The sequence below is a fragment of the Pleurodeles waltl genome, chromosome 4_1 (genome assembly GCF_031143425.1).
Source record: "Pleurodeles waltl isolate 20211129_DDA chromosome 4_1, aPleWal1.hap1.20221129, whole genome shotgun sequence".
NCBI classification, from domain to species: domain Eukaryota; kingdom Metazoa; phylum Chordata; class Amphibia; order Caudata; family Salamandridae; genus Pleurodeles; species Pleurodeles waltl.
Window position 1 is genome coordinate 228,960,401 of NC_090442.1, and position 17,934 is coordinate 228,978,334.

Below are 17,934 nucleotides of genomic sequence, written 5' to 3' on the forward strand. Positions count from 1 at the left end.
GTCGTTGTGTATGAGACATCATTCATAAAATTTTACGGAAGGTATTGCCGACAGTATATCACAGTTGCACCCTATGTTTTCAAGGATTTGATTCTGCATAGGTAGCTGAGGTGTCTTGGCCCTATGTTTCGAGCTATGGATATTTTCAAGACTGCATGTCAATGAGCATAGGGAAACATGTAAAAAAAAAAAACAGTAAGAAAAAACCCCAACGGCAAAAACATTCCCTCCCGGGCCGCAGCTATATAGTGTGCCGCCCAATATGTACTAACTATTAACAAGTAACAAGTTTCTCTGTAACTCTGTGAACAACGCACCCAGAGGTACATTGTGATGGGGTAGTGATAGTTTTCGGTGAGAGTATGCCCCCCTGCGGGGCCCTGAGCAATTAATGTGGTAAAGGAGGAGGGATCAGTTCAGAAAATGTTCGCAGCGATGATCAAGCTTTCTATGAGGAGGTATATAAGGAGTGGTGAAGTACAACATTTGAATGACCTGCGTTGATTGTTAGATAATATTGTCTGCTGTGTGAGGCGTAATATGTGGGGTTATATTGCTGCCAGTCTCTGAAGCCTCGGAACCAGAGTCCGATCCCGATGTTTGTAAGTGCTCCGGGCGAAGAGTATTGAAGGGGTTCTTGCAGCAAAGTGTGGCTGCCGCTACTGCACTATCGCGTTCGGCTGCCGCCTGTTCCCGATTGGGGCGGGAGTTAGCTGGTTTTCTGCGACGGCGTCTCGGTTTCGGGGTGATCCATGTAGCCGCTTCTTTCTCTTCCTCAATTGCCGCCGCCACCAGGTCTTTGGCATGGAGCCAAGTCCATACATCTTCGGGTGTTTGAAAGATGTGTGTTGTTTCTTGGTCTATGATCTTGAGTTTTGCTGGGTAAAGAAAGGCATATTTAATCTGTAAGGCGTGGGGGCGTTGTTTAACTGCCATGAATGACCCCCTTTTCCGTTGCACCTCCATTGTGTAATCCGGATATGCCGCTATTGTTGTGTTTTCGAAGTGCCAAGGACCCTTGGTGCGGAACAACTGTAGGATCAAGTCTCGATCCCGAAAATTCAGGAGGCGAGCTACGAGTGGGCGTGGAGGGGCACCTGCCTTTGGTGGTCGTCCCGGAACTCGGTGGGCCCTCTCAATGGAGAACAGAGGTGGGGTGTCTTCCTGGAATATCGTGCATCTGAGCCATTTTTCCAAAAACGATTCTGCATTAGGTAGTTCAGAGCGCTCCGGAAATCCAATAAAAAGGATGTTATTCCGTCTAGAGCGGCCTTCCGCATCTTCGGCTCTGTGGTGGAGGGCATTGAGTTCCTCTTGCATGGATGTTAATCGCATTTGAATAGATTGAAAGGTTGGTGGTACAGTCTGTGTGATTTCCTCTGCCTGGGTAACCCACTCTCAGCAGGTTCACTTCTAGTGAGACTGTGTCAATCTTGTTTTCCAGCGAGGTTTTGGTATCCAGTATTGCATGCAGAATTTTTTCAAACTTTGCAGAGTGACTTTGCAGTGTGTTTTCCACTTGACGGAACTGTTCAGTTTGTGATAGTGGTTCTGAGGAAGTTGTGTCATTTGTAGCCCCAGTGTCACTTATCGCCTTGTTGGGCCGCGGTTTCACCATGGTAGCAGTGAGAAGGGGGTGTGTATCTGCCAGCTGTAACCGTGATTATTGGACCGCTGCGAATGATATTCTCTTTGAGGCACTGATAAATTTGTGGAGTTCTGAGTTGTGGTTTTCGCAATTATACTCGGCACGGTAGAGTATATTTTAGTAAACACACAGCGATTCACTTGCAGGAGGGTGTCTAAGCGATGAGTGCCGGGAGTCCCAGGTTGTAAGTGATGGCAGAGATAGCTGTCAATGCGTCTTATAGGCAGGCCATAAAGCTCCAATCATAGTGCACATGAGGTAGTCATGAGGTTACTTGCAGTTTTCACACAATGGTATTGCTGCCCATTTTGTGGGTTACAATGTTCCTGGGCAGCAGTCCGGTCAGTTTCCCCTTACCAAGCACCGGGGTACAGTAGGCCTTCAATCGGCCTTAGGATGCACCATCAGTGAGATAGCAAAAGGAGGGGTGAGCAACCCCTCTTCTTCGCAGTCTTACAAAGTGGGTTGCTCCTCTGTATGCGCGTCGTCTTCGCTGCCGCCGCAGTGCACCTACTGCCTCATTACCGGAGCAATCTTTGAAGAGGTGCGCACTTTCTCCAGCGACTCGCGGCAGCGAGCGCCTCCGACTCGTGTCTCTTCAGCGGGGCGCGTGCACACCAGTGCACCCTCGATCCGCTCCCGTCCGGCACCCCTGGCGAGGCAGGCGACCACAGCGTCGCTGGGATCCCGCCCGCCGATCCGGAACACGGAGGCCGGCAGCTCCACCAGTCAGGTCGCCATTTTGCGGCTACCGGTCACGGACGGCGTGCAGAGATTAGCGCGGCGTAGCCCACCCTCACTGACCGCATCCGTTTACACCGCTGCATTCGGGCAATGCCACAGGGGCTCGCTGCATGTCAAAAGCTCCTTTAAAGTTTGTTTTTGCAGGATGTTGTGCGGGCCCCGCGCGGAGCTCGTTTAAAAAACAGAAAGAACTTAATAGAGCCAAGGGATGGTAGATACAAGTATGGATAATGTAGAACGGCCCTTAAAAGCAAGGAAAAAGCTCCCCATTTGTCTGGGTGTCTGATTTCTGTAAGAGGAAAAACTACTTTGAGAATTTATTTTTTCAGAGCAAAGAAGTTGAGTGGGTTTTTAAAATTTGGTGCCAGATCAGCAAGCCTGCAGTGCTCTGAATAATTTATTTGCAGCTGTGGCTAACCTCGCAGTACAGAAATCCCAGACTGGTAGGAGTCTTTAAATCGGGTGGATGGTCTTGTCTCAGTGGATGAGCCCATAAGTATATTCGCCTGCTAGATCTGTAGCTAGTACACAAGGTTCTAAATATCCTCCTAAGCATGGTGGTGATCTGTGTGCATCAGTATCTATGTATGATCTTGATTATCTACCCTCTATGAGGTTGTAACAGACCAAAAGCAAAGTTGGTGACTGCATGAAAATGGACAGAATAGATTGGTAACATTACTCTACCCACTGCCACCCTACCCCACCGCACATCCACACTTAACTGCCTCCCCCAATTATACAATGACCTGAGATTACCTAGGCCCTACCAAACTGACTCCCGCCCAGAGATGTACCATTAGAATCACCCAACGAGGGTGCCACCTCATTGACTGAACCCCAGTGTGATGACTAGAAGTACTTAGCAGGGTTGTGTCCAAACAAAAGTAACATTAAACAAGAGTAATCCCCTCAAGGCAAAGGGGATAGGTTATCTAGACCAATCAATTAACAGACCCTTCTGTTCTGAATTTGGACCTTAAATTGTGCATACAAGTTACCTTTATTCATTCCTCATGGTAGGAACATTAAAGCCACAGTAATTCCATAACCCTGCATTACAAAGTAACCAACAAAAACAACTCACAATAAGTTTTATGAACTATATACTATTCTTCATTACACATTACAAACAGTAAATAAAAAGACATTAGAACCTAATTATATCATTGAATATTTAAAAATCAAACAGCGGACCCAGCAATTTAGAGTTGATCCTACAAACAGAAGAGGGAACGGGAATGTAAGGCCTACAGAGCAGATGGATAAGCCTTTGAAAGTAAGACAACAACATTGAACAGACTCAAATTTGTTTTCCAGATAAGCTCTGGAATATTGTACTGCCACATACACAGTTGAAAGCAACACTAGATTCAGAGGTATACATTTTAACTTTGTACATAGGATTTACATCTCGCTTGTTAATGTTTCACAAATTAAATCCGGAAAATGTGTGAAAAGCTCGGAGTGTAATCAAGAAGTATCCACATATTACCATTTAACCTGGATCTGTCTGAAGACACAAGAATAATGGAACCAAGTGACGGGGAGACACTAGGAAGGGTTGCAGTTAGCCTTACGGTTTTCTCCCCGCGTCCTCGCCTGGGAACAGGTGGCAGTCCATCAAACAGTATAATGAAAAGATAATCTGATAATTTTATGGTTTGCTAGGGAAGTGGCCATTGACGATATATTGGTCGAGTTCAAAAATCAGACGCAGGGCGCGGAAGGGGAGGGGCGGCGCGCAGAGGGTGGAATAATAATAATAATAATAATAATAATAATAATAATAATAATAATAATAATAATAATAATAATAATAATAATAATAATAATAATAATAATAATAATAATAATAATAATAATAATAATAATAATAATAATAATAATAATAATAATAATAATAATAATAATAATAATAATAATAATAATAATAATAATACACTTACCTGTGCCACCACCACCACACAGCTCCTCTCCTGCAGACAGGCTGCACGCACGGGCTCCCAGCCTGCCCTGCAGCCGAACCTGACGCTGCTCAGAGCAGAGGGGGAATGCTCCTCCCCCCTAATGGAGGAGCTGCCCCTGCCAAAAGCTCCGGAGGGTGGGTACAATATGTGGGAAAGTAGTTTATAGCGGAGCAGATCGGAATGAAACTGGTTAGAAGTTCTGAACAGTTTTCAAAAGACAGAAGTGTGGCACGCACTGACCAGCAGCCTGCAGCTCCCCTCCCCCACCAGATGAATGACCTTCGTTAAGGAGTGACGACAGATAAACAACATCTATTGAAAAGTTAAAGCTAGTGTAGAGATAGCCCTGCAGTAATTAAGAGAAATAAAGTTATATAAATATAGACCAATGCAGATGTATAAAATAAGTGATGTGAACACTTACAAACATTTGCCAAAGGTGAGCGTTATGTTTGCTGTTCTTATAGATATTAGCCTATTTGTAACCATGAATCAGAAACTAAAATGATATATATAACAAAAAAAAGAAAAAAAACATTTCACAAATAATCCTGGAAGTATAACCCTACATGTCAAAAATGCCCACTTTTCTTCAACAATACACGTTTTACCATCCTGTCCACATATTCCTGAAACCACTAAAGTTTCAACTAGTGGCATGCATGGGAATGTAAAAGTCTACTCCACCTCATTAACCACAATCCAATTCCAAAAGCAGCATATTCCCATGAAGGGTGGCGTTTTAACTAAATTACCTGAACCCGTTGAACTAGGAACTGACATAACCAATATCTTAATTAATCTTTAAGCCTTACTAAATTGGTAGAAAGCATCATCTATCGGCAAAAAGTCCACCTATTGGAGGAGGACACAGACATAACCCAGCCAACAACGTCAAAGAAGTGAGAAATTAAGAAGCACTACCTGTTTATCCACTCACAAAAGTTTAAGAACGAATGATTGAGGTGTCTCAGAATACTTGATATCCTTGAGACTCATCCCAAAACTACAGCTTTTGGAAAACCAAAAAACTGGTGTTAGGAGATACCGGTTGTTCTTCCTAAGGCACACTTAACCAAGACCCTGGGGACAAGGAGACTCAGACTCCAAACAGTTCCTAAGTGCAACCAATGACTATACCAATGCAACGGAGCAGATGCCCAAATCCAAGAGGTCGAGTCCATGTGACTCCCACAGTACGTACTGTAGGAGGCTGGCCTGGCTTATAGTGGGTACCTTGTGGTACTTACACCTTGTGCCAGGTCCAGTTATCCCTTATTAATAGATTAGTAGTGTTCTAGCAGCTTAGGCTGATAGGGGTAGCTATAGCAGAGCAGCTTAGGCTGAACTAGGAGACATGCAAAGCTCCTACTATATCACTTACATCACTTAGTACTATATCACAAGAAACACAATACTCAGGGTTACTAAAAATAAAGGTACTTTATTTTAGTGACAATATGCCCAAAGTATCTCAGAGGATATAGTCCCTTAGGAGGTAAGTAATAATCACAAAATACACACACAACCAAAATCAGGTAAGTAAACAGTTAGAAAAGTAGTGCAAACACTGTAGAACACACTAGAATGCAATAGGGAAAACTAAGCCTAGGGGCAATACAAACCATATACTCCAAAAGTGGAATGCGAACCACAAATGGACCCCAGGCCTGGTGTAGTGTGTAGAGGGTCGCTGGGAGTGTAAGAAAACACTAAGGGTGTCCAAGATACCCCACCCCAAGACCCTGAAAAGTAGGAGTAAAGTTACCCTACTACCCCAAAAAGGCAGTAAAGTCGAGATAGGAGATTCTGCAAGGACAACAACTGACTGCAAAGCACTGAAGACAGATTCCAGAACCTGACGACCTGTAAAGGAAGGGGGGACCAAGTCCGGGGGTGGCGGCGGGGGGGGGGGGCAGGAGCCCACTAAACCCCGGATGAAGGTGCAAAAGGGCTGCCTCCGGGTGGAAGAATCCGAAGATTCTGCAACAACAGAAGGTGCCAGGAACTTCTCCTTTGGTCAGAAGATGTCCCACGGCGTGCTGGAGGATGCAGAGTTGTTTCCACGCAGAAAGACCGCAAACAAGCCTTGCTAGCTACAAGAGTTGCGGTTGAAGGCTTTGGGTGCTGCCAGGGCCCAGGAAGGACCAGGAGGTCGCCCCTTGGAGGAGGAGACAGAGGGGGCGCTCAGCAACACGGAGAGCCCATGCAGAAGCAGGCAGCACCTACAGAAGCACCTGAACAGGCATTCAGAAGATCTCAGCACGATGGTCAACTCAGCACAACAAAAGGGAGTCCCACGAAGTCGGAGTCCAACTCAGCAAATTGGGCAATGCAGGACGGAGTGCTGGGGACCTGGGCTAGGCTGTGCACGAAGGCAGTCTTGCAAAAGTGCACAGAAGCCCTAGCAGCTGCAGTTCACGCAGTACACAGGATTACTGTCTGGCGTGGGGCGATAAGGACTCACCTCCACCAAATTTGGGCAGAAGGGCCACTGGACTGTTGGGGACACTTGGATCCAGCTCCTGTGTTCCAGGGAGCATGCTCGTCAAGATGAGGGGACCAAGAGGACCAGTGATGCAGAAGGTTGGTGCCTGCGTTGGCAGGGGGAAGATTCCGTCAACCCACAGGAGATTTCTTCTTGGCTTCCAGTGCAGGGTGAAGGCAGACAGCCCTCAGAGCATGCACCACCAGGAAACAGTCGAGAAAGCCGTCAGAATGAGGCTACAAAGTTGCTGGTAGTCTTCTTGCCACTTTGTTGCGGTTTTGCAGGCGTCCTGGAGCAGTCAGCGGTCGATCCTTGGCAGAAGTCAAAGAGGGAAAGTGCAGAGGAACTCTAGTGAGCTCTTGCATTCATTATCTGGTGAGATACCCACAGGAGAGACCCTAAATAGCCCTCCGAGGAGGACTGGCTACAGAGAAAGGTAAGCACCTATCAGGAGGGGTCTCTGTCACCTGCTGGCACTGTCCATTGTGCCCTCACACCTCTGCATCCAAGATGGCAGAGGTCTGGACACACTGGAGGAGCTGGTCAGGGGAGTGGTCATTCCCCTTTCCTTTGTCCAGTTTCACGCCAGAGCAGGGCTGGGGGGATCCCTGAACCGGTGTAGACTGTCTTATACAAGGAGGGCACCATCTGTGCCCTTCAAAGCATTTCCAGAGGACAGGAGAGGCTACTCCTCCCAGGCCCTTCACACCTATTTCCAAAGGGAGAGGGTGTAACACCCTCTCAGAGGAAATCCTTTGTTCTGCCTTCCTGGGACTGGGCTGCCCAGGCCCCAGGGGGGCAGAAACCTGTCTGAGGGTTGGCAGCAGCGGTAGCTGCAGAGAAAACCCCAGAAAGTTAGTTTGGCAGTACCCGGACTCTATGCTGGAGACCCGGGGATGCATGGAATTCCCCCCCCCCCCCCAATATCAGAATGGTATTGGGGGACAATTCCATGATCTTAGACATGTTACACGGCCATGTTTGGAGTTACCATTGTGATGCTATATATAGGTATTGACCTATATGTAGTGCACGCGTGTAATGGTGTCCCCGCACTCACAAATTCCAGGGAATTTGCCCTGAACAATGTGGGGGTACCTTGGCTAGTGCCAGGGTGCCCACACACTAAGTAACTCTGCACCGAACCTTCACTAAGTGAGGGTTAGACATATAGGTGACTTAAAAGTTACTTAAGTGCAGTGTAAAATGGCTGTGAAATAACGTGCAGTGGCAGTCCTGTGTAAGAATTGTCTGAGCGCCCTATGGGTGGCAAAAGAAATGCTGCAGCCCATAGGGATCTCCTGGAACCCAAATACCCTCGGTACCTAGGTACCATATACTAGGGAATTATAAGGGTGTTCCAGTGTGCCAATCAGAATTGGTAAGATTAGTCACTAGCCTGCAGTGACAATTTTAAAAGCAGAGAGAGCATAAACACTGAGGTTCTGGTTAGCAGAGCCTTAGTGGTACAGTTAGGCACCACACAGGGACCACATACAGGACACACTATGAGCACTGGGGTCCTGGTTAGCAGGATCCCAGTGACACAGGCAAAAACAAACATGCATACAGTAAAAATAGGGGTAACATGCCAGGCAAGATGGTAGTTTCCTACACGTACAGATTCAATGTTTGGAATGAGAGAGAGCCACCTCAACAGACCTTCACAGAATTAGAGCAATTTTTGTTACAATGGTTGTTCTGCCATTATGGCGTGTCAAGAATATAGACTCAAAGGTTCAGTAAAGTCGCCCAGCAGAGCAGAAGTGAATAGGAAGCACAATTTATATCAATCCCTGCTGGATACAAGTACCACCAACTGATAGTCATTCTCCACTCCACTAGAGGAAGGAAACCTGTACCCCAGTAATAATGGAAGACAATCTTTTTCCTGAAATATCACTTCAATTTAAATCCCCTTCAACAGTATTTCAATGAAAGTTGTACATATCTTTATAATTACACATATTTCACATAAATTCACTTATGAAAGCTTTTACCAAAGATGGCACAGAATGACACCAAAGTTGTTATAAAAGTCACTCGTGTATGCTTCCTTGAAATTCGTATGAACACAACCAGCAGCATTTTTAGCATTATCAAAATTAGTTATTAAAAAAAATAAACAGTTTACATATCAGTCCATTTTTTCATGAATTCAGTACCCACTGTCGCTCATACACTTCACTAGACTCTCCCCATCTATCTGCCCATTATCTCAAAGCTGTCTGAAATGAGGGGCAGGACAAGTGTGCTGCTCGGGTAAGCCAAAGTTTTTCCAGTAGCATCACAGAATTTAGGAGTTACTTTCATTCTTCTTGTTTCTCAAAAGTTGCTACTGCCATCTGTTACTGTGCTCTAGAATGTCTACCTACAGCTCTTTGCTAGTTCACTGCAGAAGGTGATAGTGCAGACAAATAAAACATGCTTCTTTGGTGCCTGGGGCCTGCGGACTTGGGAGACTGGGTATGACAAAACGGTAGACATAGGTTAGCTAGTGTGCGTTCAAAAGCAATCACGCCGGAAAGGTGTTTGGCATCAGTACAAAGGAAGATCTTGGGAGAGAGCATATGAAGCATCTTGAGCTCTCGAAGTCTTTGATAGCCACGACTTCAGGTACTTTCGGAACTGAACAGAATTGCAGATGGATTGTAAAACCAACAGTCATTCCGAATACACTAGTATAAGCAAAGCTCAGCCAACCGGTTTCTTAATTAAAACTTTGTATTGTTCCAGAAGACTTGTAAAGATAACTCGCCTACAACCAGAGGCCGGTGAGGAGCACCTAATCAACATTTGCAAAATCCGAGTCAAGTAGCCAAATTACCCAAAATGAACCCCATACAAAAACTCTCCCACCCTAATACGACCCCCTCACATAATCTCAATTTTTGTGACAGCCATAATCCTTTCATTCCTACGGCCCCCTTGTCCGTGCCAACTTCCCAACCTCACAAATGTTGAAAAAACTCACATTTGGGACAGGACTATACGATGAAGAAAAACATTGGCAATGTAAGTTCACAAACGTCTGTAGCAAGGCATGAAACAAACGGAACCCAGTCCATACCAAATGTTTCATCTCGTTCCAAGGCTCCGGACAGTTCTCCATACCAAAGATGCCACTTTACGAAATCTGGCATTTCCCCCATATAGCAGTGCTGGCTTCATTCACAGAGCTTAACCCTGGATGAGAGTTCTGGGTATGTTTGTGCATTAGGAAACCCCAGCCAATACATATGCTGACAATGTGGAAACCTCAGTATTACACATTGTATCTACGGTGTCCAGAAGGTCGGCCCATTATTTCTGTAATTTAGGGCGGTTCCACATAATGTGGATAAGCATCTTTCCCCCTGTAATCCTAGCAACTAGTATGAATCACCTCGGTCCGATTTAAGTTCGCCAAAATAGCACAAACCTTGTCATTACTTCCCTGGCTTTGCCACTGGTGGTGGTCTTATGGTCTTGTGTTCTGGTCAATATATTCCATTCTCCCTCAGTAACAATGCGGTCTACCTGTTCCTCTCAGTGTAGCTGTCAAGGGGTTTTCACAAGAGCGTAGCTTCGGGGGGGGGGGGGGGGGGGGGGGGGGGGGGAGGGTTGGGGGGGTCCCTAATAAATGTATTATCTTGTAAATAGTCTGGTTCAGGTGCTTTCAGTGGGGCATGGTGAGGGGTCTGACGGATTTCACCGAGGATTTTTACAAGCACACAGAATATAAACACCCTTTCGCTCTCATTTTTGCTTTAAAGTTATTAAAAAATGTTGGCCATTTGACAAAATATTTTGTTTTAAGTACTGCTAGCACTCGCTCTGCTCTCCCTTTCTGCTGCCCCATACGCCCTCCGCATGCCCTGCTTCTCAGCAAGTGAATTTTACCATGACAGGCCAAGCTGATTCTTGGGAAATCAGAATCTCATTTCCAATCCAACCCCCCCCCCCCCGCCAACATACACACACAATGTTAATGACCAACCTACGTCCTTGGGTTCGGTAATCGCCACGTGCCCTATATGTAAGAATGTTTTCTACAGGACGGATCATTCTCGGACAATATATAAGGAGGAAGTATCCCTGAAGGAGTAATCAGGCTCGAGGCATACGGTCATACTGGGGGCTGCATGACCCATGGTCTAATTTGGTGATACCTAAACCGTTCAGTTTCCAGCAGGTTAAATTCGGGGGGTACCCCTTGTATTTCCATTCACTGAACAGGCCTTCTTTCATGGCTAGACTGAACCCTGGGCTGACCAGTATGGGAGATGGGGGAGGAAAGAAGTCAGGGCCCTTGTGCGATTGTGCCCCAGGACTGCAGAGTTGCTCTCGTCACAGGATTATACAAAGTCTCCCCTCCTCCTCTCCAAACCAAACTACAATTATATCTGTGGATCTCGGGGGTCTTCCATATATTGGAACCAGCTATTATCTAGTCAATAAAACAGTATTGGTCGGTCTCTGGTCTCCCCAAACCCACTAGTGATCACAGTTGAGGCCCCTTGATACTACTGGGTATGATTAGACTGGGACAGGCCTCTGGCCCTGGAAAGTGTATCAACTGTTTCAGAAAATAGGGGACGCTGTCTGAGAAGTAAAAAATCTTAGATCCACCGTGCGTCCTAATGGGCCACACCTGTGCACTGTAGCGAGTTGATTCACAATTACTACTGCTCTACACACCGCTGAACAGTGTCGACCTCTAGTGAACTAAGCGAGCTCCCAAAATGAGGAGAACGTACTGAGGCAATTTCAAAATATGCCTTTCACAGCACCTATATAATGTACCATAATAAAGGTATTTTACTTTTAAGTCATAAGCGTCTGGAAATATTGAAAGCAACTGACCTGACAGGCATCTTTGCCCCCACCAAGAAAGCCAGCGCAAAGCATCCTCTTTGTCAGCTGAACGCCAAAATGCTCGGAAAAATACACATCGCGACATATGTTCCAGTCCATCACAGGTAACTGTAGCTGCTGAAGCCGACACACTGAGCGGTTACCTAGTGGACGAAAGCAAGGCTATTATTCACCAATAATTTCACGTTTAGTATGCCTCATTTTTATGCATTCTGCACTAAATAGGTGCTCTATGACAGATTTCAGTGTAAAGGCTGCTCATATCGTCGGCACCAGTCCCTCAACAAGCAAATCTCATATTAAACAATAGACCAGCACTTCACATGATTTATACGCTGTACAGTTCAGTCTGACATGACGTAGTTTCCTCTGTGTTCACCTTTTACTGCCACAGGTGAGCGTCAGGCGAACCACGTTCCGTAGACAGTGTTCTCACATCCAGGCTCCTAGTTTTTTAAAGGAGTGTCTGGAAATGGGGCAGACTTGAAACCGCATCACTATCTTAGCCAGTCAGATAATTCTGAGAAAAGTCATGCAACACATTTCTCACAGTGCCACTTATATTCCGGTCTGAATTTCCTCTTCTAATGAGAACTCCCTGCAGTGCAATGCTAGTACTTACCACATCGCGCACAAATGCACCGGATCCAAAGCAAGCAGTGACTGAAGCGCGCTAACCCAGAAGCTCTCCGAGTATAGTTTTTTGGTTCATGACAAAAAGCTTTGTTACAGTGCTAAAGCGGCCTTATCTCAGACTTGGAGTTACTACTGCCATCCCACCTCAGTTTCTGATGTACAGGGAAGATATAAGCAATTACCGAAAAAGGGAAGAGTGACAGGCATATTTACATGAATCAAAAAAGTTTATTCCGCAATACCAATAAAATTACTAGTTAAACGTAAAACAAATAATTGCATTCTTTGGAAACAAGTGTGGAGAAAAAAAAGCTACGCCCAATGTAGAACACAACCTATATACTCTATACAAAAATTATCCTCTACTGTATGGCTAGTACTTTTCATTAAATGACGAAATAAAGCATAGGAACCTCCATATTTCGGATATATGTCACATACCAAATTCAAACCATGGTTCATTGGATGAGTGAACATACCTAACTGCATCATAAGTCAACGCCCTTAGCCATAAGGAAAGGTCAAACTAGCGTCATAAACCAACCTCAAACCAGCTACATAAACTAACCCCATAAGTCAGCCAGGGAAAAAGGTTAGCTAAAAAAGTTCAATATATTGTAAATCTACTTATACATTGAAACAAACTAGTCAATGTAATTTTTGAAAATCCATATACTATATCCGTTTTATGTAAGGAATCGGAGGTTAACTCAACTAGCAAAATAAATAAGTAATCCAAACCCAACACCCAAAAACAGATAAGTAAACATTTATCCTAAAGCTGCCTGAGCAGATTTTCTACGGCCCATGGAAGTTTGCTTTTAGGACCTTACGAATGAAAATCACACCCACGAATGTTGAAGAGTGGAATTCAAACTTTCTGGAAAGTAATTGAGTCGTTTGAGGGAACATACAATGCAGTAGATGTCAGATTCCGAATTTTCCTCCTACGATCCATTAAAGTGGCACCATTTTTTTTAAGGACCATCAACGCATTGTTTGTAGACATTTCTGAATGTTCTTTCCAATTAAAACTAGCTTTAACAAGCACTGGCAAAGCCAATAGGTCTCACCTATCTATATAAGAGCTACCGGCTCTGGCAACGTGTTTTTTCCATGCTGTACACCAGTGTGGCTGCTGTTCAGCATGGATAAGAGTTAGTGGTTTTGACAGTCAGAGTGGACCGGAGGAGTAGAGAATCGGAGAGTGGATGTGGGGGAGTTGAGTTCTGGAGAGTGAATATGCTGGAGTACAGTGTCAGAGTGGGATGGGGGAGTTCAGTATTTAATTGGAAGAGAGTTGTGTAGTGGAGTGGAATAGGGCTGAGCTGGTTGGAGTGGATTGAGGTAGTGGGGTGGATTGGATTATGGTAGACAAGTGTGGATTGAAAGGAGTGTAGTGGACTGGATTGGAGTGGGGTAGATTAAAATGGGGTGAGGTGAATTGGAGTGGGTGGATTAGATTGGCTAGGGTGGAGTGATTGGTTTAGAGTAGGGGGTTTGGAGTCGACCGGACTTGTGTGGTGGGTTGGATTAGACTCATTGGCGTGTGGTGGACTGGACTCATTGGAGTGTGGTGGATTGGTTTGGTTTGGATTGGGGTGGATAGACTGGATTGAGTGGGGTAGACTGAACTGGGGTGGGTTGGATTGGAGTGGGGTAGATTCAGTGGATTGACTAGATTGGATTTGATTGATTGGTGTGGGGTGGATTGGAGTGCAGTGGATTTGATTGGGTGGACTGCACTGGAGTGGGATGGATTGAACTGAGTGTGGTGGATTGGAGTGGGTTGGACTGGGGTGGGGGTGGACTGGGGTGTAGTTGGGTGAATTGGAGTGAGGTGGACTGGAGTGGGGTTAAGTGGACAGGCGTGGGGTGATGACAGCATGGCAGTGGGTTGGATTGGAGAGGGCTGGATAGATTAGATAATTAGATAGGAGTGGACTGAACAGGGGTGGGTTGGATCGGGATAGAGTTGTGTGGATCACAGTAGATTGGACTAGAATGGGGCAGATTGGAGTAGGGTAGATTAGAGTGGAGTGGGGCAGATTGGAGTGGAGTAGGGCAGGGTGGAGAGAGGTTGAGTGGGGTAGCGTGGATTGGAGTGGAGGGGAGTTGACTGCATTGAGGTGGAGTAGACTGGGTGGATTGGATTGAATTGGGGTGGATTGGAGTGGGGTAGACCTGGGTCAGGAGGACTGGGGTGTGGTTGGGTGAACTGGAGTGGGATGGACTGGACAGGGGTGGGGTGGACTGGAGTGTGGGGATTGTATGGCAGTGGGTTTGTTTTGGGTGGGCTGGATAGATTGGATAATTAGTAGTGGGGTGGACTGAACTGGGGTGGGTTGGATTGGGCTAGAGTTGGGTTTATCACAGTAGACTGGATTGAGTGTGGTGGATACAAGTGGGGTAGATTAGAATAGAGCAGGGCATATTAGAGTGGAGAAGACCTGAGTGGGGCAGGGTGAACTGGAGTAGGGCAGTGTGGAGTGGAGCAGGGTGGATTGGAGTAGGAAGGGATACGGTGAAGTGGACTGGAGTGAAATAGGGAAGGGTGGACTGGAGTGAAATAGGGTGGGGTGGACTGGAGTGAAATGGGGTGGGGTGGATTAAAGTAGATTAGGGTGGGGTGGTGTGTGGTATGTTGAAGTGGAGTAGATTGTATTCAGGTGGGGTGGAATGCATTGACGTGGGGTGGATTGGAGTGAGGTGAATTGGATTGAGTCGGATGAAGTGGGATAAATTAGATGGGGTGGATTGGACTGCAGTAAGGTGGGGTGTACTGGGGTGGGTGGACAGGAGTGGATTGTAGTGTGGTGGACTGGTTTGAGTGGGGTGGATCGGACTGGAGTAGGTGGGTTGAACTGGAGTGGGGTGGATTTGACTAAGGTGGTATGGATTGGAATTAAGTGGGTTTTCTTGGAGAGGGGTAGGTTTTTTAGAGGAGGAGTGGGATGAGTTGAGTAGGATGGCTTTGATTGGGGTAGAACTGGATTGATGTGGACTGGATTTGAGTAGACTGGTTTTGAGGTAGGTGGATTGAGAAGGTGAGTTGGGGTGGGGTGGACCGTAGTGGAGTGGGTGGAGTGGGTTAATTGGACTGGAATGGGTGAATTGTATTAGTGTGGGGTAGATTGGGGTGGAGTGGGGTGAGGTTACTTAGAATGGAGTGGGGTGCAGTGGATTGGATTGAGTGAATGGGATTGGGGTGGGGTAGATTGCAGTAGGGTGGACTGGAGTACAGTGGATTAAAGTGGACTGGACTGGCATGGGATGAACTGAGTGGGGTGGAACGCAGTGGATTGGAGTGGGCTGTGTTGAACTGGAATGTATTGGATTGGAGTGGGCTGGGTTATAAAAGGGGGGATTGGACTGGAGTGGGTTGTGGTAGATTCGAGTGGATTTGAGGAAGGTGGATTAGATTGGAGTAGTGTAGATTGGATGGGGCGAACTGGTGTAGATTGGTGTGGAGGTAGACTGGTGGATATGAGTGGATTGGATTGGAGTGGGGTAAATTGGGATGGAGTGGGGAGGATTAGGGCGAGGTGGATTGGAGTGGGGCAAATTGGAGCAAACTGTTCTGGATTGGGGCAGAATGTTTTAGAGCAGATTGTTTTGGAGTGTGGCAGATTGTTTTGTATTGGAGTGGGGTGGATCAGATTGGCACAGTGTGGGGTGGATTAGCTTGGAGCGGTGTAGATTGGATTGAGGTGGATTAGTGTCTGGGGATTGGAGTAGGGTTGACTGGTGGACTAGAGTGAAATGGACTGGATTGAAGTTGGGTGAATTGGGATGGAGTGAGGGAGTGGGAAAATCTGAGTGGGGAAGACTGTTTTGGATTGGAGTGAGGCAGCTTGGAGTGGTTTAGATTGTTTTGGATTTGAGCAGATTGTATTGGATTGCAGGGGGGCAGATTGGTTTGGATTGCAGTGAGCAGATATTGGAGTGGGGCCGATTTTTTTGGATTGAGTCTAGCAGACTGCAGTGGGGCAGATTGTTTTGGATTAGAGTAGGGCAGACTGGAGTGGGGCAGAGTTTTGGATTGACTGGGGCAGATTGTTATGGATTGGAGTGGGGCAGATTGTTATGGATTGGAATGGGGCAGATTGTTATGGATCGGAATGGGGCATAGTGGGGCAGATTGCTGTGGGGTAGATTGGAGCATGGCAAATTGGGTTGGAATGCTTTGCATTGGAGTGGGGTGAGGTGAATTGGAATGGGTGAATTGGATTGGGGTGAGGTTAACTGGATTGAGTGGGATAAATTAGGTTGGGGTGAGGTGAATTGGATTGGGGTAGATTGGAGTGGAATAATTGGATTGGAGTGGGGTTGATTGTGGTGGATTGGAGCAGGGTGAATTGGGATGGAATACGCTGAATTAGATTGGGGTAAAATGGATTGGATTGGAGTGGGCCACACTTGAGTGGGGCAGAACGTTTTGTACAGGAATGGGGTGGTTTGGAGTGGATTGTTTGGGATTGAAGTATGACAAATTCTTTTGGATTGGAGTGTGGCAGGTAGTTTTGGATTTGAGTGGGGCCAACTGCCGTGGGGCAGATTGAAGTGAGGCAAATCGTTTTGGATTGAAGTGTGGCAAATAGTTTGGGATTTCACTGGGCAGCAGATTGGTGTGGGGCAGATTCTTTTGGATTGTAATGGGGCAGATTGGAGCAGGGTAGACGTTTCTGAATTTGAATGGGATGGATTGGGGTGGATTTGATCGGAGTGGGGTGAATTGGGTTGCAATAGATTTGGTTGGAGTGGATTGGTTTAGATTGGAATGGATTGGATTAGATTGGAATGGATTGGATTGGATTGGATTGGATTGGATTGGATTGGATTGGATTGGATTGGATTGGATTGGATTGGATTGGATTGGATTGGATTGGATTGGATTGGATTGGATTGGATTGGATTGGATTGGATTGGAATGGGGCGGGGTGGATTGGACTGGTCTGGGGTAGACTGCAGTGGGTTGGAGTGGAGTGGGGTGGGTTGTATTACAGTGTAGACTGTGGTGGAGTGGATTGCAGTTTGATATATTGTATTAGAGTGGGGTGGATTGGAGTGGGGTAGGCTGAATTGTGGTGGCTTGGACTGTAGGGAGGTGGATTATAGTGGGGTGGATTGGCGTGGGGTAGATGGGGTAGATTGTTTTGGGTTGGAGAGGGCAGATTGTTTTTGAATGGACAGATTGTTTTGGATTGGAGCAGATTCATTTAAATTGGAGTTAGGCAGACTGGAGTTGGGCAAATTGTTTTGAAAGGGGATGAGGATTCCGGAGTGGGGTAAATTCTTGAGATTGGAGTGGGGCAGATTTTTTGGATTGGCAGATTGTTTTGGATTGGATTGGGGCAGATCAATTTGGACAGGAGTGGGACAGATTTTTTTTGATTGGAGTGGGGCAGATTCTTTTGGACTGGAGTGGGACAGATTGTTTTTGGGACTGGAGTGAGGCAGATTCTTTGGGACTGGAGTGAGGCAGATTCTTTTGGATTGGAGTGGGGCAGATTCTTTTGGATTGGAGTGGAGTGGGCCATAATGGAGCAGGGCAAATTGTTTTGGATTTGAGTAGGGCCAACTGCAGTGGG

At 46.2% G+C, this 17,934-nt stretch overlaps 1 protein-coding gene across 2 annotated transcripts in view; it reads right to left on the bottom strand.

Annotated features, from left to right (window-relative positions):
* The window catches only part of OVCH1 (ovochymase 1), a 1,177,845-nt gene that overhangs the window by 509,346 nt on the left and 650,565 nt on the right, over positions 1–17,934 (bottom strand). For both annotated transcript variants that reach the window (XM_069228188.1, XM_069228187.1), the window contains exon 19: positions 11,696–11,850. In XM_069228188.1, the coding sequence (XP_069084289.1) occupies positions 11,696–11,850 (155 nt within the window). The remainder of the gene's footprint in view (positions 1–11,695; positions 11,851–17,934) is intronic.